General features: G+C 45.1%; 1 protein-coding gene and 1 pseudogene across 1 annotated transcript; both read left to right on the top strand.

Moving 5' to 3' along the window:
* The first annotated feature begins 6,397 nt into the window (after window positions 1–6,397).
* On the top strand, window positions 6,398–7,189 carry LOC147286373 (uncharacterized). Its single transcript, XM_086240751.1, has one exon. It carries the CDS (start codon window positions 6,398–6,400, stop codon window positions 7,187–7,189), a length of 792 nt encoding a protein of 263 aa, XP_086096877.1.
* A 5,444-nt stretch (window positions 7,190–12,633) lies between these two features.
* On the top strand, window positions 12,634–14,732 carry LOC147286372 (protein FAR1-RELATED SEQUENCE 5-like; annotated as a pseudogene).
* The last annotated feature ends 959 nt before the right edge of the window (window positions 14,733–15,691 follow it).

The raw sequence follows: 15,691 nt of genomic DNA, 5'->3' as shown, positions 1-15,691 counted from the left end.
AGCAAGAGATATAACAACAAATGAGTCCTACCTTAGCTTGCTGTGCATATAAAGTGGAGCCGATAGTGGGTCGTACACCGAAAGTGATAGAACAACATCGGAAAGTCCCACTCTCAAGGGAGGCGCGTGGTGCGTGTTAACCGGAGTCCGGTGGTGGCGTGACTCGAAACCTTGGGGGATCGGTAGATCGAAGTCCCCTAAGCCCAGTGGTGGTCGTGGTGATCCGGTTGCCAGAGGTTTTGGGTTTCTGATCTTTGTAGATCTGCTGTAAAACAAAGAGAGAGAGAGAGAGAGAGAGAGAGAGAAAGAAGGAGAGAGAGAGAGAGAGAGAGAGAGAGAGAGAGAGAGAGAGAGAGAGAGAGAGAGAGAGAGAGAGAGAGAGAGAGAGAGAGAGAGAGAGAGAGAGACGGAAAATAAGGAAGTAGATAGAGAAGTGCACCGGGTACGTAGTTAGTTGACCTATTTAGAATCTAATTTAAACTAGTGGATGGGAAAATGAATTAGACTTCAAAAATGGGTGTTAAAATCATTTACTTAAAAAAAAAATCACCTTAAATTTTTTTAATCTTTTTTAATTTGAAATCAAACGTTTGAGTACCGTTTATGAGTGTTCAAATACTGTCGAATTATTGGTCAGTTCAATTACATCTTTATTAGAATTGAATTATGAAAATATTACTATCAACAATGATAAGTCATTTGAACACTCCATAAAAATTACATCTAATACTTAAGAATAGATTAGGTTATTCTGTTTCGAAGATCACCATCTCATTAATTTGAACATATTATTATTGAGAGCAGTTTTGCTCACTCCCTTTAATTTAGGTGTATCCTCTTTAATTATTTATGATGTTATAATGATGAGAGAGAAAAATAATTTCACAACTCTTTTTTACTTTTACCCTTATATTTTATAATTATCTGTTTGATTAAACAAATCAACCTACCAAAAATAAAGAGCATTGGCAAAAAAAAAAAAAAAAAAAAAGGAATGAGAAAGGGCGCACACTACACAGAGGACGAACCAAAAATATCTTGCCTCACAACCATTAGGAGAATTGGTGCTAGAAACAGTTTCACGATCATTGTCTCAAGAAGGGGAAAAACTTGGAAGATCGATCAGACATAGATGGAAGTGGTGAGTAATTTGTTTCCTCAGCGCTCCTCGGCTCGGCTACTGATGATCATCTTCTCAGACAACGGACTGCCGTCGAGTGACGACCGTTACATTATACATCGAGCCCGTCTGGACCAGTTCATCCATGCCCGATCCGAACATGGATATGTTTCATACCCACGTATACGATATCCATGATCGGCTCGGCTCAGATCCCATCGTCATTCTAGAAGATTGGAGTCAGGACGAACCGCCTTACTCGAATATCTCTGACATGGCTCTCTGACAAATAGGACATCCCAGCTCACAGCCATGACAATTAGGGCATCCCACTTGATCTTCTATCCTTGCATTGAATGCAGCATTGAATGTAAAAGAAATAGGTAGTTGTGCATGCTACTATTCATGGCCGAACGCGTGGCCTCTTCTCAACCATTCACCCTCATGCAGGTAACTTACCCTCCACAACTTCCCTTGCCTATATAAAGTTGACTTATGTGCACAAAAAACAACAACATAACTTCACTCACAAAAAAGGCCTATCAAAATATACATAACTTACTGAGAATAAACCCATAAGATCTTACCTTGTTCTTCCTTATTTTCCCAAGCTCATCACTTGTTCTTCCTTGTTCTTATTCAAACACCTCCAAATACACATCACTGACTTCATCATCGGAGCGTATTTGGCTGGTACCATACTGGTCCTTCTTCTTTGATCTTGTGTTCTTGTAGGAAGATCTCAAGTCAACATCCACTTCATCATCCAGCAAGGCTTCCGATCAGCCAGATCATCCTCTCTAAGTTGTTGCATCTCTCTTACGAAAATTTGCATCAACAGATTGGCGCCGTCTGTGGGAAGATCATCTTTAGCCATTGTGTTCATCACCACAAGTGTTAAGCTCTTCCTTCAACAAATCACTACTATCACAATCCCTACGCCATGACTACCATCTTTCGTGACAGCAGCTTTTCCTTAGGAGGATCCTAGGATAATCAACAACATTAGCCTGAGACACATGACAAAACGAGAACGGTACATCTTGCTAAAGTAGCCAAGTCTAAGGCTCCCTTGAAGATCAAGGCTGCTCACAAGCTCCTTAGGGAGAACCAATGACACTTAGTCGCTAAGAATGCGCTTCTCAAGAAAAATAACGAGCTGCTTACTAAATAGGCATAACAAACTGAGGAGCTCGCACGTCATCGTGCTCAGTTCGACGCTAGTGGAAGATCGGGCTTTCGATCAAGACAAACCCGAATCGATCAGGAGGCTCTTTCACCGTCTCCTTCTCGGCAGAACACTCAGGCTGACGTGGACAACCACCCGGATCGGCAGAGCACAGACTGCAGCTTCCCAGGCTTCGAGGATATGTCCCTGGCCGAGCAACTCGAGTTCCTGAACGCCCACAGTCTCCTTCAGCAAAAGCAGGCGGCCTTCAGGAGAGGCTCTTCCGAAACCTTGGGGGAAGACCGATCCGAACCAGTCGCGAATCAGCTACCTCCAATTCGATCTAGATTGAGGATTGTCAATCCAACTGGGTCGACTGAACCTAGGGTCCCGCCAGGAGCAAGCTCGGCCCTGTCACTGATCACATCGCCGAAACCAGCCCAGATCCTTCCATGTCGGGAACACACTCTGGAAGACGATCCGTATGGGATCGATTGGGACCTACCATGGTCATGTCTGACCGGCGTCCGGCAGGCGAGATGATCACTCGTTAGCCGGTGAATGAAAGACTCGGTGACCGAACCGAGTACTCAGCAAAAACTACGCTCGAGCCGACCACACCCAACGTGGAAAACGTTGTTCGAACTTTGGTCCAAAACCAAATTCGGAGTGTCCACAATCGGCTCGGCCAGGTCAAGGTCTCCAGGGGGTATCTCAGCAGAAGTGATCACGGGGAAGAACTCGCCCTCCCAAACACTAGCAGGATCATGAATGCTGAAGTCTATAGGGACACAAAACCCCCTAAGATGGATCAATATGACGGGGCCAAAGACCCATACGATCATCTCGACAGCTTCAGATACGCCATGAAAGCCCGTCAGGCGTCTGAAGCCACTAAGTGCAGAATTTTCCCTTCAACCTTGAAGGGATTGGCACGGGGCTGGTTCCGAACCCTCCAGCCGAACTCCATCGATTCTTTCTCCGACCTCCGAAGGGCCTTCCTGACGAGATATCCGGTTGTATCCAAACGACTCTACAACTTGAACGATATATCGCTAATCAAGCAATAGGAAGGAGAAAGTCTCAAGACCTATTTGATCTACTTCAACATTGAATACACAAAATGCGATGATTGTGGCGACCGATCAGCCAAGAATGCTCTCATGCAAGGTCTGCTCGCTGGGACACTTCGTTCCCATCTGATGATGAACTCTCCTTCTACCTACGATGAGCTCTCTGCCGAAGCTACCAAATGAGCGCGAGCAGAGGAATGAGATGCTCAGGTAGAGGCTCTAAAATCTAAGCTAACCTTGGTCAAAAGAAAGGAGGGAGAGGTCGCGAGCCCTAAGCCTCAAGTCCAGACCAAAAAGGCCAGAACTGAGGAGCCGCGCCAACTTCTGGGCAAGGGACCTAAGTATGTCCAATACACAGAATACACCCCTTTCAATGCCAGCCTGAAAACAATTTTCTCCAAAATCAAGGATCAACTCCCAGCTGTTAGGGAGATCAAAGGCCCGCCCCTATATCAGATTAAGGAGAGCATCTTCTGTAAATATCATTCCAATCACGGTCATGTCACAAGTGACTGCTATGCTCTCTGCGACGGAATAGAAACTCTTGCCTGGGCAGGTATGATCAATCAATTCCTGACCGGCGGACCAAAAGTACCAAAGGCCGCTCTGAAGAGGCCCACTAACACTATCGACATCCGGGACGCCGCCATCAGATCGATCGGTAGGGGACCAACTTTTGTTGGGAGTTCGAACCGATCCCAGAAGGAGTACGTTAGAAAGGCAGCCCATGCCCACGAATCCCTGTCAATCCAAGCGGGTCAGCCTAGCACTTCTAAAAGACAACGGAAGGACTGAGCACCGGTCACCTTCGAGCCCAACGAATCGAATGAGATCATCTTCCCGCATTATGATCCGGTGGTCATAGTCGCCGAAGTAGCAGGGACCACCATCGCCCGCTCCTTCGTCGATGAAGGAAGTTCGGTCAACATCCTCTATCATTCCGCATTCGAACAGATGGGGATCGGCGAAGACAAATTGGAGGCTGACACACCAGCTCTGGTCGGATTCGGGGGTGAAGTAGTTCGACCCCTCGGACACATCTACCTTTCCCTTTCGCTCGGGAAAGGACAAATCAAGAAGACTTGTATGACGTATTTCATCGTCGTCAAGTGACCGTCAGCTTACAACATCATCCTGGGAAGACTAGCTCTAGTCGATGTTGATTGTATCGTCCATTACGCCAACCTGCTCATCAAGTGTCCGATGGGCGATGAATGCATAGTTATTCAGGGAGACCAGTGTTCGGCTCGGTCTTGCTACGCCACCTCTATAAAACAAAAGGGTCAACTGCCGAACTCCCAGGAACTTGACTCCATCGCTGATTCTGGCAGATGGCAGAAGGCAGAGATGTTCGACTTCACTGCCGAGCCAAACACGGATTCCCGACCTCTTCTAGCCGAGGCTTGGGAAGAGGTGCCGATCTCAGAGGACAGCCCAGATTAGCTCGTTCGAGTGGGAACTCAGCTCACCCTAGCTCAGCGATCGACCATACTCGACTTCCTCCGTGCAAATGCGGAAGTGTTCGTCTGGTCTTACGATGACATGCCAGGCATATCGTCTGACGTGATCACCCATAGGCTGAACATTGATCCAGGATGCAAACTGGTCCATCAAAAGAGGACGTTATACGACCCAGTTCGGTACACGGCCATGGCTGAAGAGGTGACCAAATTGCAAAAGAACGGGTTCATCCGGGAAGTCAACTATCCCAATTGGCTTGCCAACGTGGTCATGGTAAAAAAAAAACAATGGGAAGTGGAGGATGTGTGTGGATTTCACCGACTTGAACAAGGCATGTCCCAAGGACAATTTTCCCTTACCCAGAATAGATTAACTAGTTGATGCGACGGCAGGACACAAGCTCCTCAGTTTCATGGACGTCTATTCTGGGTACAATCAGATCCTCATGCACAAACCCGACAGGAGAGCACATCCTTCATAACCGATCGCGGTATGTACTGCTACAAAGTCATGCCCTTCAGTCTCAAAAACGCTGGAGCCACCTACCAAAGGCTGGTCAACCATATGTTCAGATCTTTCATAGGCAAATCGGTGGAAGTCTATGTGGACGACATGCTAGTCAAAAGCATTGAGGCAGATGGACACGTCAGGGACCTCTCAGACATGTTCGGAGTCCTAAAAGAATACCAGATGCGACTGAATCCAGCCAAGTGCGTCTTTGGGGTTCGCTAAGGCAAATTCCTTGGCTACCTGGTCAGCCAAAAGGGAATCGAGGCTATTCCGTAAAAGATCCAGGCCTTAATTGACATGAAGTCCCCACGGACACGTAAGGAGATTCAAAGTCTGACTGGAAGGGTCGCCGCCCTGAACCGGTTCATATCAAAGTCGACTGACCGGTGCCTCCCTTTCTTCAAAGCTTTGAAGGGAGCAGGGAAGAGCATAGAATGAACCCCCCAATGCGAGCAGGCCTTTCAAGATTTGAAGAGGCATATGGGGGAACCTCCCATCTTATCCAAACCTGAGGAAGGTGAAGAACTTTTTCTTTAACTATCCATCTTTGACTCAGCTCTCAGCTTGGTTTTGGTAAGAGAGGTCGGCGAGGTACAACATCTGGTCTTCTACACGAGCCTAACTCTCGTCGACGCTGAAACTAGATACCCCAAGTTCGAGAAGATGGCCTTTGCCCTGGTCAGTTCGGCTCAGAAACTAAGGCCATACTTCCAGGCCCATTCGATTATCGTCTTGACTGACCAACCACTTAGACAAATTCTGGCCAAACCAGAGACTTCAGGTCGGCTTATCAAGTGGTCAATCGAGCTCGGCGAGTTTGACATCACTTATTGTCCCAGAACGGCCATCAAGGGCCAAGCCATGTCATACTTCATCTGTGAATCCAACCGCGTCACAATGAAAGATCCGCTCGGCACCGACGTCATTCCAACCGCGTCTGATCCGAACGCGAATGGTGGTCGTACCCAAGCTGATCTTCTCACTTGGACCTTGTACGTGGACGGATCTTCCAACGCTATGGGGAGCGGGGCCAGACTGGTTTTGATCTCCCCATAACAAGTCGTAATGAAGTACGCTCTTCGCTTCAAATTTCAAGCCTCCAACAATGAAGCAGAGTATAAAGCACTCATCGCCGGCCTCAGATTGGCAAGGGAGCTCGAAGCAACTAAGCTGAACATCTTCAGCGACTCCCAACTCGTCGTCAATCAGATATTGAGAGAATATGAGACTCGAGAACCAAGCATGATGGCCTATATCGAGAAAACCCGCTCACTGCTCAGGGAGTTCCAAGAATACAAGGTATCCCAAATCCCGAGGGCAGAAAACTGCAGAGCCGATGCCTTAGCACGCTTGGCCTCGGCCACAGATACCGGATCTGCTAGACATGTGGCAGTCGAAATCCTGGACAGACCTAGTACCACCGAAGAAGAGGCCATCGTCATGCAGACCAACGCCGAACCGAACTGGATTACGCCGATCACCGACTACTTGGTCTCCGGGATTCTTCCCCCAGAAAGGGACAAGGCACGTCTCATCAAAACGAGATCGGCTCGGTTCAGCATCATCGATGGTCAGCGCTACAAGAGGAGCTTCTCCCTACCCTACTTGCGCTGTGTCACACCTCAAGAAGGTCAAGATGTGCTAAAGGAAATCCATCAAGGGATATGCGGGAACCACTCTGGAGGAAGAGCCCTTGCCTACAAGACGATCAGACATGATTACTTTTGGCCTACGCTAAACAAGGATGCGGATCATCTGTCTCGCACTTGTGTCAAATACCAACAGTTCGCCGCGGTTTCCCATCAGCCTCTTCAATTACTGACCTCTATATCCAGTCCCTGGTCATTCGCGCAGTGAGGACTCGATCTGATCAGCCCTATGCCGAAGGCAAAGGGGCAAGTCACAATGGCCATAGTAGCAGTCGACTACTTTACCAAGTGGGCCGAAGCTGAACCCCTAGCTACCACTACGGTCGAACAGATGAAAAATTTTGTGTGGAAGATCATCATATACCGGTTCGGCATGCCACACACCATCATCGCAGACAATGGCAAGCAGTTTGACTGTAAAAAATTCAAGAGTTTTTGTTCACGTCTGAACATCAACTTGCGCTTCGCTGCCCCTTACCATCCACAATCAAATGGTAGGTCCAAGCCATCAACAAGATCATCAAGAAGACTCTGAAGTCCAAACTGGATAATGTTAAGGGAAATTGGCCAGACCTCTTACCAGAGGTATTATGGTTCTACCGAACTTCCTATTGCACTTCTACAAACGACACACCTTACGCATTGGCGTTCAGTGTCGATGCTGTTGTTCCGGTCGAAATGGGGACTCTTTCATTCCGGACCGGCACATACAACCCAGAGGCCAACGACACCGGACTTCGGCTCGGCCTGGACATAATCGAAGAAAGGCGAATCGATGCCAATCTCTGTCGAGCTGCCTACCAACAGAAGGTAGCCAAATACTACAACAAAAGGGTTAAACCAAAAGTTTCGGACTGGACGACCTCGTCATGAAGAAGAACCCTCTAGCCATCAAGGAGAGCTCATTCGATCCTAACTGGACCGGACCCTACATGATCACAGGCATAGTCAAGCCTGACACTTACAACTTAGCCACTCTGGCCGGGAAACCTCTCAAACATAGATGAAATGCTGAACACCTCAAGATTTATTACCAGTAAATGTACTTAGGATCGGGGACTGTCCGACCTAACATTCTTTCAATCAATGAAAAGATGAACCCTTTTTTGACCCATTCCATTCTCATTTTTTGAAGTAGACACTGGAGACTCTACCCCTATCCACCCCCAACAAAAAGGAAAGATCTAAGTGTCTTGTTCAAAAAAATAACAACCTAATAGACTCATCAGGTCTATAAACTCATGTGTCGAGCTGATGTGCCATATACGGCCCGATGCTCGACATAGTACAGACTCATCAGGTCTATAAAAACTCTTGTCCGAGCCGAAGTGACTTACTACAGTCCAAACGTTCGACAGAAAATTTCTAAAAAATATATATATATATATATACCCTTAAACTCAAACTCTCATCGCGTATACCGAGCCGATCTGAAAGTAAGTTTGAATATTTTTCTCAAAAACAAAATTCCTAATATCCCAATGGATATATCAAGCCCATCTGAGATCATCAGGAATTTATAATTTCTATTTATTTTCATCATGCTCATCAAGCTGATCTGAAAACAAGTTGTGAAATATCATTATATCGTGATCGTGAAGTCGAGCCGATCTCGAAACACCTTGTTATATTTCATTTAGTTTTTATCATTACTATTTTTATTTTTCGTCATTTTCTTATTCATTGTTACTTGTTGCAGTTTTAGTTTTATTTTTCGAGCTGAATTGATAAACAACTTGGAATAGAAGAAAATACTGAAAATAAATTAATAACAATGATTCAAAAACAAATTGTTCAAAAACATATCAAACCCGAGCCACACCTCGGCTCGGGGAGAAAAAAAATATATATAAAACGTATTAAATAGATATCTCAGCTGGACCCTCCAAAGTCGGCTCAGCAGATCTCTCAGGCGATTCTTTGCCGAGCTGCACCATTTCGACACATCTGATTTGCATCTCCATGTTTGGATCAGCTTCGGAGACCGGAGGAATCTTGGGCATCTTATCTGCAGGGATCAGGGGACTTTCCTGGGTCGGCTCGGCTGCAGACGCGACCGTTTTGGTTCCAGCACGGCGATCAGGGGGGGAAGCTCCTCTTGCTGACCCTCCTGGGTGTCCTCTTCGCCATCTGACTCGGTTAAGAAGGACAGGTCCCAGTCCGGCCTCTTCGCTCGGATCGCCCCCACGAGCTCCTCATTCCCCTCGAACTGGGCGTCACCCAGTTCCTTCACGCTCAGAGCCTGAGCCTTGTGCTGAGCCACAACGGCCCTTTGCTCAGCCACCTCGATGTCCCGCTGGAGCTCGTCGGCAAACATACCCAGGTTGATCACCTTCTGCTTCGAGACCAAGAGCTCCTTCCTGAGCCGAGCTACCTCCTCCCTTCGCTCGGCCAGCTGAATCTGCAGATCGGTGGACCACTCATGCTCCTCCCTGGTCAGACGCTCGGCTTCGGCCAGTTTGTCCCTCAGCTTCTAGTTTCTCTCCCTGAGCCTCTTCATCTTTTCCTCGGCATCGACCGCAGCTTGTGTCGCCTCGAACTGCCTAAGGGCAAGCTGCAAAAAACAAAAACAATCAGTACGATCCGATCTGGTGATCACTTCAAAACTTGAAAGCCAGAATACTTACCACCATGGCCTGTCGAGACGCATTCAGAGCTTTGCTCCCGAAGCTGGGTGCCTCCTTTCCGGCCAAGAGACCCTCCACGATCTTCGGCGTGACCACACGCTTGAAGACCGTGACAAATGGCTCAATGGAGGGATCCACCTCTACCATCTTCTGTACTGGCACCCCCTGGCTCCGTCCGAGCCCTCTTATCCGTTCGGGCTTCAACTTGAGGGCCCTTCCTCTTCTCAGCTTGCCGAGCCGAGCTCGGCATAGAGGGTCTGGTCTGAGCTGCGGTCCGAGCAGACACCTGGACTGGCTCGGCAGAGGCCTGAGCTCCGGCCTTCTTCTGGGCGCTCCTCGTTGCCCTCTTCTTCAGCCTGGCTTCCAGCTCGGCAGGGTCCATCTTCTTCTCCCTGCGGGGGTTCCACCTCGGCGAGAAGCAAGAGATCTGACTCGATCTAATCTGAGCAGGGCCGAGCAGGAACTTCGTAGACAGATACTCCGTTGGTTGTTCCCTTACCACGGCGATATGATCTCTGAGCTCGCCCTGAAGTTTAAACTTGCCACAACTGATTGCAAAAAGAAAACAAAGGGAGTTAGCTTAAAAAAAAGATCAAATCATAATCATCATCATTAGCAAATAATAACAAGTCTAATCCGGATCGGCTCTCCCAGACATTGAGTGCCCACTGGAATCCTAAAGGCTCTAGGGACTCGAGCCGAAGGGGGACTGCTCGGATCGGCGAACTCCCAATCCCCAGAAACGAAGAAGTATCTCATCTTCCAAGTCTTCTGGGATGAGGGATTCCCAGTGAACAGCGGCCCCGAATACGCTTGAAGATTGTAGAAGCCAAGCTCGATCTTTTGCTTCGACCTCAACGAGTAGGAGCATATCAATAAGTCCTTGTTTGGTACACACTTGTGCCACAAGATATGTATAGATAGGATAATCCTATACACATTCGGATTGAGCTGGTGCGGCGCCGTGCCTATCATCGCCAGCCAGTCCTGCAGAAAAGAATGCAGGGGGAGCCGAACCCCATTTTCGAACATCTCTTGATACATAGTCACCCATCCCTTAAGGGGTTGGCTCGGCTTCTCTCCCCTGTTCGGCAACCTTGTCAAAACCGAATCAGGGATTCCATACCTTCTCCTCAGATCCCTAAGATGAAATTTAGTCATTTCATTGGGGATCTGGTCGGCTTTCCATGCCAGCTTTTCATAAAAATCCGGGTCAATCGGACACCTCCTCACATGCCGAGCCGAACTCGAGGCATCGTGACCCCTATCCCTTTCCTCTGACCCTGAGGTGAGCCTTATTGGGGCACTCGAGCTCGGTTCGGCATTAATATCTTCTTCTTCATCAATCTCTTCACCCTCATGTTCGAATTCGTGAGCTGCTCCTTCCTGCTCCCGATCCGAACTCATGCCTACTTAGGGACTTCCTTCATCCCCCCGAGGTCGGCGTTCCTCACCTGGGTTGCGCTCTAAGTCCGAGCCGACCTCACCCAGCTCCTCGGACAATTCGTCCCAGTCAGCCTCACCCCCTGATGGGCTTCGGCTCAGCTCGGCGTCACTGTCGCCTTCGAATGCCTCCCCCGAGCCGAGCCGACCACTTGAGTCGGTCGTTGACATTATCAAAAACACTTTCTGCACTCTCTTTCTCTTGCTTTTTGAATCAAAAAGCGTTTTTTTCAAGAACCCTCAAGAACACACCTAGAAAACCCGAAAACACAAAAAACTCAGAAATAGGAAGAATCACTTACTGGTTTTTCTCCGGCCACTCTCTCCGCCCCTCACACACTCGAAACTGCCTCGCCTACGGTCGTACTTGGTCGGAACCGTGACCGGACCGCTGCTCAAAACACGGAGAGAGAGAGAGATTTCGGAGAGAGAGAGAAGTTGAGAAGTCTGTTTTTTGAAAAATGGAAAGTGAGGGGGAAGGGGAAGGTTCATGGCCTTTTATACCCCTATGCAAAATCAATCTCAGCCACCCATTTTTGGCGCTTCAAATGTCAGATCTTGCCACCTGTATTTGTTTAAAATACCCATAAATGAAGTGACCTTTATGTTCCTCCATGCAGACACGATCATCCCTTCGTATATTCCCAAGATATTTTGGCCAATTATATGCCATCATCTGCTCGGATTACTGGGAAGTCATATGTTCGGCTCGGGGCATGTCATATGTTATCTTTCACAGACTGTCTTTTTTCAACTTCCAATTCATCACGGTCTGTTCGGATCGGAAGTTGGGGGACTTCTGTTTATGGATAAACCCACATGGGTTTAACAACTAATCATGGATCGACACGTGGCTAGTCAGATCTAACTTCAGGCTTTGACTTTTCAACGGTCAAACTTGGATCTCCACGTCACCACATCAGCTCGGCACATTTTCATTGTCAGTTCGGATCGGCTCATCCCGGCAGATCCCCCATGTTTGTGGATAAACCCACAGGGATTTAACAACCAATCATGGATCGACACGTGGCTAGTGAGATCCAACTTCAGGCTTTGACTTTTCAACGGTCAAACTTGGATCTCCACGTCACCACATTAGCTCGGCACATTTTCATTGCCAGTTTGGATCGGCTCATCCCGTCGGATCCCCCACATCCGATCCGACCCAATCTGAGGATCTTCTAAGAACTGAGTGTTCATCTTTTCTTGGTTATCCCAGTTCGGTTTGGCTCAGCTACTGGTGATCATCTTCTCAGACAACGGACTGCCGTCGAGTGACGACCGTCACATTATACATCGAGCCCGTCTGGACCAGTTCATCCATGCCCGATCCGAACATGGATATATTTCATACCTGCGTATACGATATCCATGATCGGCTCGGCTCAGATCCCATCGTCATTCTAGAAGATTGGAGTCAGGACGAATCGCCTTACTCGAATATCTCTGACATGGCTCTCTGACAGATGAGACATCCCAGCTCACAGCCATAACAATTAGGGCATCCCACTTGATCTTCCATCCTTGCATTGAATACAGCATTGAATGTCAAAGAAATAGGTAGCTGTGCATGCTACTATTCATGGCTGAACGCGTGGCCTCTTCTCAACCATTCACCCTAATGCAGGTAACTTACCCTCCACAACTTCCCTTGCCTATATAAAGCTGACTTATGTGCACAAAAAACAACAACATAACTTCACTCACCAAAAAGGCCTATCAAAATATACACAACTTACTAAGAATAAACCCAGAAGATCTTACCTTGTTCTTCCTTATTCTCCCAAGTTCATCACTTGTTCTTCCTTGTTCTTATTCAAACACCTCCAAATACACATCACTGACTTCATCATCGGAGCATATTTGGCTGGTACCATACTGGTCCTTCTCCTTTGATCTTGTGTTCTTGCAGGAAGATCTCAAGTCAACATCCACTTCATCATCTAGCAAGGCTTCCGATCAGCCAGATCATCCTTTCTAATTTGTTGCATCTCTCTTACGGAAATTTGCATCAACATTCAGCATCTAAATTTCATTCAAGCTGATTGCAAAAATTTCTTAATGAGCTGAATTTCTAAAAAGGGGCAATTCAGAATGCTTGCTTGAATAGTTTAAGAAAAAGTAAATTGAGGATAAGTCATTGTTTTATCCTATTCGAACAAACAATGAGAATCAAATATGTGGTTGCTTCTTTTGTGATGGCAAGTCAAGACGTGATTATGCTATATTTGGTGATGCAATGTGCTTTGACACGACATTCAAAATGAACAACTACAACATGTTGTGTGCTCCAATGGTTGGGATTAATAATCATGGCCATACCTTGCTCTTTGGATGTGGTTTGTTAGATGGAGAAACAACAGAGGCATGTGAGTGGTTATTCATTGTTTTTTTACAAGCTATGAAAGGAAAAAAACCAAAAACCATATTTACAAATCAAGCCCCATCAATTTCTACTAAATTAGTGAAGTATTACCTACTTCTCATCACCGACTCTGTTTATGGCATATATATCAGAATTATGCAAAGAACTTGGCTCAAGTTTTTCTGAGTTTAAGACATTCTCACAAGATTTCAAAAAATGTGATCCAGAGACTATTGAAGAATTTGAATCAAGTTGGAAAGCTTTACTTGATGATTATGGATTGAGAGAAAATAATTAAATGGCTAAAAGAAATGAATTGCGTGAGAAATGGACACAAGTCTATGGTCGATCCCACTTTTGTGCAGGTATGACAACACACCTAAGTTAAAGTATAAATTAATTTTTTAGATAGTTTTTTTTTTGTACAATAAGATGAGTTTCTATAATTTTTTTTGCAGGTATGACAACAACACAAAGAAGTGAAAAGCATAAATAAGTTTTTGAAAATGTTTTTTTCTAGAAACCTTATTCTTCGTGAGTTTGTTGTACAATATGACAAAGCTCTAGCAGATCGAAGAGAAAAGGAAAGGCTTGCAGAAACTGCAACTAAACAAACAAGGCGCAACTTGTTGTCTAACTAGAAAGTGGAGGTTGAAGCATCAAAGAGGTATACAAGAAAGATTTTCCAGTGTTTCCAAGATGAGTATAAGAAAATTTTAGATTTAAAGTTGGAATTAGAAAGTGATGATGGGATAACACATAGATATATAGTTGTGAAATCAGGGACTCGAGAGATGAAACGATCACTTATTTATACTTCTTCTAGTCAGTCAGTAACTTGTAGCTGTCTCAAGTTTGAATTTGACGGAATTCTTTGTGCACATGCACTCAAATATTCTATGACTTAGACTTGTCGAGTTTACCATCTAAATATTATTTAAAGAGATGGAGCAATGAAGCTACATATGGTGTTAATGTTGATTCATATGGGGAAGCAATTTTGAGTAACCTGGACTCATCTTCCATGGTTCAATATAGTGAGTTATCTCATATAGCACAAAGAATCATAGCAAAGGGTGCAAGGAACAACCTATCATCCACTTTTGGAGATGCTGTTGAAGTTGGAGGCAAAATTGGAAAGTCTAAAAAATTCAGAACAAGAACATGCTGGAACAAGTGGAGATGGTGTAAATCTTGTAAATGAAGATGGTGTAAATCTTAAGTTGCAGGACCCAAAAATTCAAAAGTCTAAAGGCCGAGGTAAGGGTAGAATGAAGAATGCATTGGAATCTAAGAACTCAAAAAAGAAAGCTTAATTCATTTAAAAGAAAAGGTTAGTACGTACATAGTTAATTTATTTTGTTAATTGTTTATTTTATAGTTGTGTATAATGGTAGTCTAAATATTATTTGTTACCTTAACAGATGAACATGCACATGCACATGAGATGAGCGGCCCATCGAATTTATATGAACATGTTCAGGTTACTATTTTTTTTGTAATTATTTACAATAAACATTCAAAATTAAATTATTTATGATATTGATTATATATGTATTAATATTTAGGAATCCATTGGGCTAGCAAATCAAAACCACTTGGGCATACAATTTTCTTATGAATTTCCAAATCTTTCTAGTGTTCAATGCATTCCTAATCACCCACTTGGGTACCAAGTTATACATCCGATGTTCTATGATTACTCATATATGTATTCTTAGGTTTGTAATCTTTCTAAGTATATACAGTACGTGTTGTATATTTTCTTTTATAATTTTTATAAGTATTGTTTTTATTTATTTGATTAATTAATTTTTATGATCACAAATTTGATAGGAACCAAGACCTCAAGGACTGGCTCATCAACTGAAATTTTCAAATCCAACAAATTCTTAAGCTAATCCATGGTGTTGCAGCATTTGAAGAGAGAAGAATAGTTGCAACGACATAATTTTTTTATTTTGAACTCATGTAACTTTTTCATTGGATTTTCTATGTATGCAAATGAGTTGTTTTAGATTTTTGTTTGGCTAACTAACAGGACCGACCTTGGAGCTCTCAATTAAATTCCGAGGCAGTCCTGTGGGGTCCCACATCCCTCGGATATAGGGCCCACTTCCTTACTTTAACTTATTTTTAGAGATCCTATCATAACTTAGGGAGTAATCTATATAAATTTCGGCAGCATCTCCCCTAAAAATAGCTCTAATCCAATTTCTTAAACATGTCAAAACACACTTCTAAGTTTCCAACTTCCCTACCACAACCAATTTGG

Source organism: Dryas octopetala, chromosome 4 (assembly GCF_963921425.1).
Source record: "Dryas octopetala chromosome 4, drDryOcto1.1, whole genome shotgun sequence".
Classification (NCBI taxonomy): domain Eukaryota; kingdom Viridiplantae; phylum Streptophyta; class Magnoliopsida; order Rosales; family Rosaceae; genus Dryas; species Dryas octopetala.
Note: the sequence above shows the minus strand (reverse complement) of the source record. Positions and strands in the feature narration are given on the sequence as shown.